Source organism: Coffea eugenioides, chromosome 5 (assembly GCF_003713205.1).
Source record: "Coffea eugenioides isolate CCC68of chromosome 5, Ceug_1.0, whole genome shotgun sequence".
NCBI classification, from domain to species: Eukaryota; Viridiplantae; Streptophyta; class Magnoliopsida; order Gentianales; family Rubiaceae; genus Coffea; species Coffea eugenioides.
In genome coordinates, this window is record NC_040039.1 from 50,716,839 (window position 1) to 50,726,820 (window position 9,982).

At 35.9% G+C, this 9,982-nt stretch overlaps 1 protein-coding gene across 1 annotated transcript; it reads left to right on the forward strand.

The window, feature by feature from the left end:
* Nucleotides 1–1,381: 1,381 nt before the first annotated feature.
* LOC113770189 (DNA ligase 1) lies at nt 1,382–9,776 on the forward strand. Its single transcript, XM_027314583.1, has 12 exons — nt 1,382–1,485; nt 1,981–2,638; nt 2,762–2,795; nt 5,191–5,270; nt 6,199–6,258; nt 6,342–6,452; nt 6,757–6,837; nt 6,970–7,053; nt 7,798–8,278; nt 8,582–8,694; nt 8,821–8,851; nt 9,298–9,776. Exons 2-12 carry the CDS (start codon nt 2,024–2,026, stop codon nt 9,456–9,458), a joined length of 1,851 nt encoding a protein of 616 aa, XP_027170384.1. The 5' UTR covers nt 1,382–1,485; nt 1,981–2,023; the 3' UTR covers nt 9,459–9,776.
* The last annotated feature ends 206 nt before the right edge of the window (nt 9,777–9,982 follow it).

Consider the following 9,982-nt stretch of genomic DNA (forward strand, 5'->3'; position numbering starts at 1 on the left):
ATAAATTACTCGATACTTGAATCAAGGTCGATTTGATAAGAGTTCATTTGACTTTGATTAGTGAACTAGTCAAATAAAGTTTGAATAGTATTTTATGCTTAATAAATTTTAAACTCAGCTCAAGTTTTATTTGATTAGTATAAAATTAGATTTTATATATAAAAATTTCAAATTACTCAGACATGACTCAATAATTTTTTTTTGAGTTTGGTTTGGTAAATAAATAAACAAAATATCAAATTCATTAAAATAATAAAAAAAGCTCAAAACAAATATTTTTTTAAAGTATAATGACTTAAATTTGAGACATTTCATTTACACTTTCTTTTCTGAACCACCCAATCCATTATTTTCCTAAGTTCGATTAAATTCATTTATATCCCTAGACATCATAAAAAAACTGATGAACATTCTTAATTTTGAAAACTCTGACATATGTCTACAAGGTAATATGTAAATTACTAACGCTCTTAATAACTTACAAGGACAAAAGAATTTATATGCTTAGGATTAGCTTGTCAGAACAAAAAAAGCTTAGGATTAGAACATTAATTCTAGAGATTGTTTGGATAGGAGTTTATTTGAATGATTTATTTGAGATAATTATTGTAGCAATTTTTGTGATGTGATACATGTGAGATAAAAAAGGTAATTGGGATATGTAAAGCTAATTATTTTATTTCAAATATTCTCAGTCCAAATACACCCTAGAGTTCGTACATATTTGAAAAAAATATGTACCTCTAGAGTTCGTACCATTATTTTTTTAATTATTTGAAAAAATCTATTTCAATTGCATCATAAGCAAGCTTTCCAACAATACTTTTATCTATTTAACTACTATTTTATCTCACATAAATCACATCATAAAAAGTATATAATGTCATTATAAATAGTTTTTCTGAATAATGGGTATCGAAATACCCTATTTTAGGTTGCCTTTTATTTGGAATTTTTTTTAAGTAGTATGTTTTTTCAACTACTGTTTTGCATTCTTTTGTGAAAGTATTGTATAGTTTTTTTTATATAAAAAATAAATTACTTCTGAAAACGCAATTTAAATGGAATCATCAGGTCCGTTCTTATTTGCGAAACAACTAAAAGGCAAGCTAAAATTATTTTCGTTTTATATTATTAGAGGTACAAAAATATCAACCTAATTTTCTAAATTGTAAACCGAATATCCAATCTGGGCCGGTCATTTTCAGACTCTACTCGTAAATAGATCAATGCCGTCGATTTAGTTCCCGATTTGAAATTCCGCCCAGTGTCACTGACACTCCAGTCCGACATGGCATAAAACCGTATTTTAAATCCGGAATTGAAGTCCGGAGTATAAATTCACTGTCCCGAAAAGGTGCACCCAGCACTAATGCTCGAAGTGTGAAATCGTTGAAAGCAGAGAGATAGAGAGAGAGGGAGAGAGAGAGTGAAGAGTGCAACTCGAACAGCTTCTCGGTTATCAAAGCGAGCTCAACAATCACCGTGAGTTCATTTTTCCCCTTTTTCTTACTCGTAATTTGTGTTCAAATTTTAAATATTTTGCTCGTTTTTCCTCTTAATTAGTTATTTGCCGGTATTTTTTGTGTAAAGTTGGGACTTTGTGCAGCTTAGGGTTTTTCGGTAACTCAATTTGGGAAATTTGTTAATTTTTGATGATATTGTTACTTCATTAGTGAAATTTTGAGCTTTTTGTTTGTGTTTGTATTTAGTTACTGTCCTGTTGATACTGTAGATCTTGATTGGCTAATAATACGCGCTCTTTTTTGTGCGCAGATTGTACCTACAAATTTATTTTTTTAATGCATGCGCCTGTTAACTTTTCTGCAAAGTTTGTGCTGCATTTGTTATGAATTACTGCTTTTATGCCTTTTTTCCCTTCTCCTTTTGTGTTTAACTCAATATTCTCCTCATTTGATTTTGTGCGTATGTGCTGTTTACTAATTAATTTTGTTGGTTTTTGCCCCTTGTTGAGCAAAGGCTGGATTTTTGGTTTGGAGTATTTGTTTGAAGTTTATTTGAAATGGGAGAGGAAGATGCTGTGCCTGAGGTAGCAGAGGCCACAGCAAATGGGGAAGCTGCTCCAGAGGAAAAGAGTGGAACAGGGGCAGAGAAGGTGGAAAAAGAAGAAGTAACTGAAATGGAAGAGGACAAGAAAGATGATGAGAATGTTGAGGATCAGAAAATGGATGTAGACAAAGAAGGTGAAGAAACTGAAGAAAAGAAAGAAGAATTTGAGGGAGAAGAAAAAGAGGGCAAAGTGGAAGAAGGAAATGAAGAGAATAAGGGTGAGGAGGTGGAAGAGGATGCAGGCACTAAAGTGAATGAAGAGAATGAGGAGGAGAAGGTTGAAGCAGAAGTTGACGGATTGAAAGAGGAAAAGGAAAACTTGGAAGATGTTAAAGAGGATAAAGAAAGTGTTAAAGAGCAGAAAGGTTCAAAAAAGCGTTCAAAAAGAAAGCCCGTTTCTGGGGAAAAGGACAAAAGCAAGAAAAAGGAGGTGGAAAAGAAAAAGAAAGAGGAGCCAAAAACTCCTGCTGCTCCTGCAATTGAACGGCCTGTACGTGAAAGGAAATCTGTAGAGAGGCTGGTGGCAGCAATTGACAATGAAGGTGCCAAAGAATTCCGTATTGAAAAGGTTCTCATCCCCCTTTCCTGTTATTTCTGTGTTTTGTTGGCTTAGAGGGAAAAATACATTAGTTTTGTTTTTTAATTTACCTTCTTGCTTGGAGATTTACTTTGTGTTTTAATTGTTATCCAGGGTCATGGAACTGCTCTAAAAGATATCCCTAATGGTATATTTCTAGACAATTTCTATTCTGCTTGCATTTGCAAATCTTTTTTTTCAATAAATGTGCTTGTCATTTTCTTTCTGATGGGAGCAATATGCAACCCTTTAACCGGGCAAAAGATACTTCCCTGCTGTGATGCAACTATCTACTTCTAATTGGCCCATCAATCTAATTTCATAGTCAGCTCCCTCTTTTTGGTTGTTGGATTATGTGGTATGTTGGTAGTAGCCCAAATCTAAATGAAATAATACTGCTGCTAGTAAGTGCTGAACCATTGGTATGCCAGGAGAATATCTTAAATGCTATAAATTGCTTGTCTATGGTGGATTTATTGTCTCAACTATCACTCAATTTTGATATGTTTTATTTAAGCTTTTTTTTTTTGAAAAGTTGTATGTAAACTGTTTTGTGTTTCCAATTGTAATGGATGTCTATCTGTTATCTGCTACTTGGGTTCAAAGCATTTTTCTTTTTGGAATTTTCTCGTCCTTGTCTATTTAGTCAAATAGATGGATGCTTCTCCCAAATATGGATAAATGGTCTCTTTGTTATTGTGGTACAAGGAGTTTCAACATAGTTATCAGTCATGGTATATCGCTGCTCTACATGAGAGCATAGGGACAGTGTTGGGATGATTGGTTAGAACTTAACAACGAAACAGTTGCTTAAGCAAAGTTTGGTTATTGAAGAAAATACGTTGGCCATAGGTTAGTTACATCAGAAATTGGTAAAAGATTATTTGTAGGACTAAGGTTTTTGTCGTTGCCCTGGAGTGTGCAATTTTGAGAATCTTTACGAAGACTCTTTGCCTTCTAATTGACTTTGCCACAACAGACAATTCTCAAAAGTCTATACGCAGATCATTTTTTTCTTTGTACTTTTAATGGGTGGAGTTACTGTTTGGTTTGTTTCTAACATTCTTGTAGGCATACGCTCAACAAACAGACTTTCTATGTAAATTATGTACCAATTTTCAGCAAAACTAGAGCATCCAGGAATATGTACCTGCCTGATATTGGTCTCCTATTTGGTGCTTTACAGCCACTCTAAGCGGTGGGTAGACAGGGGTACTAAGGCCCCATTTTCGGTTGTGGTTTGGTGAGCATCTTTCACAGAATTTAGGAGTAGAACTTTTGGCCATTCAAGCAGTTTTGGCATAAGCTTAAAATTGGTGCTTTTAGAGCAACTTTTATGTTCAAAAATAAAAAATTAACTTTAACAATTTTATTATAAATTTTGAACTAAATCAAGAGATAAATATGTTAGAAATTCAAAAATATGTATTGTGAAATAGAAAAAGTACTTAGGCAAGTATGCATCCAAACAATATGATTTACCACTTAATAAGTACTTTGACAATAAGTTCTATTAATGAAGTGCTTCTTGATAAGTCACCGCAACCCCCAAATGGGCCCTAAGTATATCAATCTTGTAGTCAACGTTTTGATTCTAATTTGTGCCTAAAACTTTGTGCTAGGGAATGTGGAAGTTAAAATTTCAAATTTAGTAATATGAGTATTCTGAATGCTCGTGCTTTTCTTAGTAAAAAAATGTGTACTGCTATCTAGGCCAGTATTCATCTCAAAAGACGTGTTAACCTCCCTGCACAAAAGCCAAGTCTAAACCACAGATACAAATTTTTATGAACTATGACATTGTGCACTCTCCTCCTCTGGGTCTGAATGACAACATAGCTGCACCAGTGACAACCTATCCTTCCTCAATCCATCTAGGACGCCATCTGACTGATGCATAAATCAGACTGTCTTTAACAGCACAACAAGTGTAAGAACCACAACAGCACTATTATGGAAGATCTTGACAGGCTTCATCTGCCTGGTCAAGAATTTGTGTCCTGTAGGCACTCAAAAGCTTAATGGTTTATTTGATTTGATCAACCTCACTCTGTATGCAGCCATGCAAATGCTGCCTAATAACAATATCCTTTATTCCAAAAAAAGCCTTGTTGACATCGACGAGGGTGTGGCCCCTGACCACTGGCTTCTTGTGGAAGGGGGAGGTCCTAAAATGATGACTTAAACACTGATCTTGCAGCTTGTTGGCTGTGACGCATTGTGCTTAAAAAGCAGCTGGAAGTGTGGAGGCAGCTGCTAGTTGCAATTACACTATGTCTGGATTTTGGTTCACTGGTTATTGGCATGAAAAGATGGCCAACATGGGTTCTGAAATGGCTTTGATTCCCTTTAATGGAAATTGATGAATAGTTGTTCTAAATCTATCCCTGTATTTGATTATTAGGAGGGATTTTTTTTTGTAGAAAATCGTAGAAAGCTCACTTTTACAGTTATTAATATATACTTTTCTGGTATACCTGCTATGCAGCTGAAAAGAACAGTTGAATTTAAAGCCATTATCTAAACCCTATTTTCTGTTCCAGTGGCATACAAATTAGCAAGGAAGAAGAGTGATGATACTTTCAAGTTGCTGCATACAATACTGTTTGGGAGGAGAGGAAAGGTGATGTTTCATAAATTGAATTTTGCATTATTTCTGTCTCTTGGTTTGGCTCATTTGATACCTTGCTTTGACAACTTTTCTCTGCTGCTTTAGTAAGTTGCGTGGATAATATCAGATACATCTGGGTGTCCATCTAAGTGTCATGGGATAGCTAATTTACTAACTCGAGTTTGGACACTTCCACACCGACCGTGTCATTAGGAATCCAACCCCTCCAAATCCCCCCCCCCCCCCCCAAAAAAAAGCTTAATATTCGGGATGCATATCTTAACAGTTCTGCAAAAGTATTACGTTTTATCCTACACATATGGTAATCAGAGGACTGTGCTGTAGAGTAAAAAATTGTTGCAGTGGAATAAACTGTTTAGATTTCTAACTATATTTGTGATTGGAGCTAACATTTGTGTTGCTAATCATTTCCCAACTGCAAATATATATACTGATTAGAGGTGGTTACGTGATAGCCTGGTAGATTTTCTGTGACTAACCTTTCGATTCTATAGTCCATAAAAGTGTTGTAAATCAATGGAATGGTCCTTTGGATGATTTATTACTAATTATCATTGTATTAAAAAGTGAAATTTGAGAATTTGAATTGATCTGACCAAAAATTGGTTTTTCCTCGCACATTTTCTGTGTTCACATCCTTCGCAAAATGTTCTCAAAAGAACCTTCTATATTGGTAAGGATTCCACATACACCCGCCCCTGAAAGCTATAAAGAGAGGAAATAGATATAGGATGAGCATTAGATATTATGAAATGTTTTATCAGGATACTGACTTACTCAACCACTTATCACACTCTCTGTCATGCAACTTTTGATGATTACCTGCAACTACCTTGACATTATACATTATTGTGCATGTTGTGTTTGTTTCAGTTGACTACAACTCTGTTGTTATGATTGTAATTTTTTTCTAGTGCAGGCAACTCAGATCAAGAGTAACATTTCACGGTTTTCTGGCTTTGTTTGGCATGATAATGAGGTAAACAAACATAGTGTCACTTATTTCTTCTATTTCACATGATATGAAATCTTGAAGCGTCTTAAATATGATTACACTCGCAGGAAAAACAAAAAATAAAAGTAAAAGAAAAGTTGGACAAGTGTGTGAAAGAGAAATTGTTGGAGATATGTGATGTGCTTGATATACCAGTTGTGAAGACTAATACAAGGAAGGTTAGTTTCTTTGTTTGTGTTGCTCTTTCTGTTGGAATCTTTTGCGAGTATTGTAATAGCAGTGCCCAAGATCTACAGAAGACATTTATTTCATTTTGAGAAGTACATCTGTTCTCATTTCAACTGCAACATCAATCATTTGGATATTTCTATTTGAAACGAGGTTCAATTCACTGATTCCAAGCACTCGGTCATAGTTTTTGTTTGGATGCTATAATGAAGTTGCCTATGTTGCAAAATTTGGAATTTTAATGCATTGCATCTCTTATGCACAAGCTTCAATTTGATTGAATTCTTTGTACAGGAAGATATTGTTGTAAAGTTAATAGAATTTTTGGAGGCTCCTCATGCTACATCTGATGAGTTGCTTGCTGACAAGGAACTGGTTGGTTGCCTTGACTTCCCACCTAAAATTTTAACTCTAAAGAGGAACTTTTGTTTCTCTCATCAAGAGATGAGGATCGTAATTTTCTTTCCTGTTATGTTTCTCATATTATATCTTTTGTATGTTGATCAGTCAAGTAAAGGGAAGAAGCGAAAGAGGGTCAGTAAAGGTAGTGGATCTGCAACGGGAAGCACACCTTCAAAAAGCTCAGCTAAGGTATTGACTCTCTGGTATAAAGAGGAATACTTTAGCTCTTGTTAGTTCTTGAAAAGTAGGAACAAGGTTCTACTTGTAACTGGTCTCTGGCTTAAGTTTCGTCACCTTGGTTTTGACATCTGTAATTCAAAGTTTCTGCCTTTAAATCACTTTTTAAGTAGCTGTACTGCAATCCATAATAAATGTTTGTTTGCTGTCAGAGTTGAGGTTGGGGACACTCTTTTTTTCCATGTTGGTCCAATACAAGCATGATATTTCTGCACAGGGTAAATTTATTGGGTTTGAGAATAGTGGTTCATGGATTTATTTCTGTTTAAATGCAGTTCTTTGGGGCAGCATAGGTATGCAGTAGTTATTCCTTTTAAGGGTTAGATTAATTAAAAAGATGATATTTGTTTTTAATGATGGCTTTCAAACATGGTATGGAGGCATACAATTGTCTTGTTTCTTTGCTTAGGCATTTCTTTACCAGTTGCTTAATTTGGGTTGGGTTCAATTTTCGTGTTCACTGTTTTCTTCTTAGATTTTACTCGGGGCTCTTTTCACCGTGTATAGTAGATTCTATCTCTATATTGATCTTAGATGCCTTCATTTGCATGTGGACAAATTCTAAACAAGTGACTGTAATTCTCTCCTAGTGTCTATGGCACACTCCTAAAAAACCAAGAAATAGAAAAACAAAAGGAAATAAGAGCTTATTACCTCATATTCATTCTATTTTTTTTTTTTTGAAATACACATCAGAGTCAAAAAAAGACTGACACTGCATCTGAAAAAGGCGAGAAAAAGGATGTGTCTGAATCGGAAGACGAATCAGAAGAAGTAGAGGAAGAAGAAGAGGAACAGGAGGAAGCAGATGAGGAGGAGAATGCTAATGGTGTACCAGAAAAATCAGATGATGAGTTGTCTGATCAAGCTGAAAGTGACAAGGAACATGAGTCTGAAGCTAATTCTGAGGAGGAAAAAGGAAAGGACAAGCATGGCTCTAAGAAGGCACCAACAAAGGAGGACTCTGCAGGAAGCTCTAAGAGTAAAAGAGTTTCTACACCTAAAATGTCGAGTCCACCATCCAAGTCCACACCTTCCAAGACACCACCAAGTCGTTCGAAGGTCACTCAAAAAACCATTTCCAGCCCAAAGGTGTCCTCAAAGAAGAAGACAATGGAAGTAGATGCTAAGGAGAGGACCTCAACTGCCAAGAAATCTGCGTCCAAAGAGAGTACTGGTAACTCATATTTTGCCTTGTATGCATTTTTTAAAGTCAATGAAGCCTATGAAGTCGTTTGTCTGGCCTGTGTGTAGTGTTGATATTACATGCACCTTGTGATTTAGTTAATATTGTCAAACCGCACTACCACCTTTATGTCATCTGTTTGGTGTACTCCCAAATTATGTTTCCATTATTGGCGTCATCTACATGCTGAATTACCAAAGAAAAATTCACAAATTTCATGTTGAAGTTGAAAAATTACAATTTTCCCCTCAAAATTTACATATCTGGTTTTGTGGTTTTTTGGTCTCCTTGAAGGTAAAAAGGTTGACAAAGGGAGAGAAAAGCCTAAAGAAGAAAAATTGAAGCCGAGCGATGCTGCACTCAGAAAGGCGATTTGTGAAATTCTTAAAGAGGTTGACTTTAACACGGTGAGTATCTGATCTTCATCTACTCTTTTAGCTGCTGCCTTGGGGGTTTATTTTCGTGTAGCCGTTTGTGCTATTCCTCATTGATGCTTTGGCTCATGCTGTTTCATCTATCTGTTGCATCTGCAGGCTACGTTTACTGACATTTTGAAGCAACTTGGTATGGTTCCTTGTATTATAGTGTTCATTATTTTTAATTTGATGTCATCCTACATGCCCTTTTTGTTCATAGAATACTGGTACTAGGTTTATTTTCTTTTCTTTTCATTTATTTTTCTGAAAATTTGACTTCTGTGGGTGTGGGTGGGTGAATCAAGTAAGGTGGGAATTATTTGCAAATGCTCGTGTTCTTTAGCATCCATTTGAAAACTGTCACTGATTTGGAGATTGCCCTTTGGTCATTAACAAAATTGGGGGTGCAATCTGTAACTTGGCCTCTCCCTTGCTATTTGTATCTGTAGCTCCTGGATTTGATAGAACATCACAACTTAGGCCTTGGAGGGTGATGAGAGATTCATTCTGTAAGACAGTTTAGGAAAAGATCCTTTCTTCAGTGAGGAGTTATCTCTTTTTGGATGACAAAATTGGTATTCTCATTATTTTCAGCCAAGAAATTCAATACAGATCTCACGCCCAGAAAATCATCTATAAAGCTCATGATCCAGGATGAGCTTACAAAACTAGCTGATGAAGCAGATGATGAGGAAGACGAGGGTGATGCTGAAAAAGATGAAAGACAGCCTTCAAGCCAAGATGTTGTGGCCTGAGAATCTAGATAGGAAATGACCACAGAGATATAATGGTAAAGCCTTTTGTGACTGACGTTTTTCTTTCTTTGTAGTCTCGTGTTTCTGATTGTTAAGGTAGTTGTAATCTATTTTCTAGCGTTCATTTCACTGGCAAACTTGTGTATCCTGGGATCCCCCCATAGTTGCCTCCTTTGTATCTGCTTAAAATCGCACCCTGTTATGTACAACCCATACCATTGTAGGAGTTTTATTTTCTTTCTTGTTTTCGTGGCCTTTTTTGGGCTAATTAACTGAACCTTAGTGGAGTATCAACAGATGTTTAACTGTGTTGTTTTGTGTCGGGAGCATCATCATGCTGGATTAACATCCATACTCTGCGTTCATTAGGCTTTGCCAATGCAACTACTCTCTATGCTGTTCTCCATGTTCTTCTTTAGGGAAGGTGGGTAGGTTGGGCAATCTCTGTTTCCAAGATTAGTATGTCGTATATCACATGCAAATTTATGACAAAAGTCTGAAGTTGAACTTCTCCAGGCTCTGGT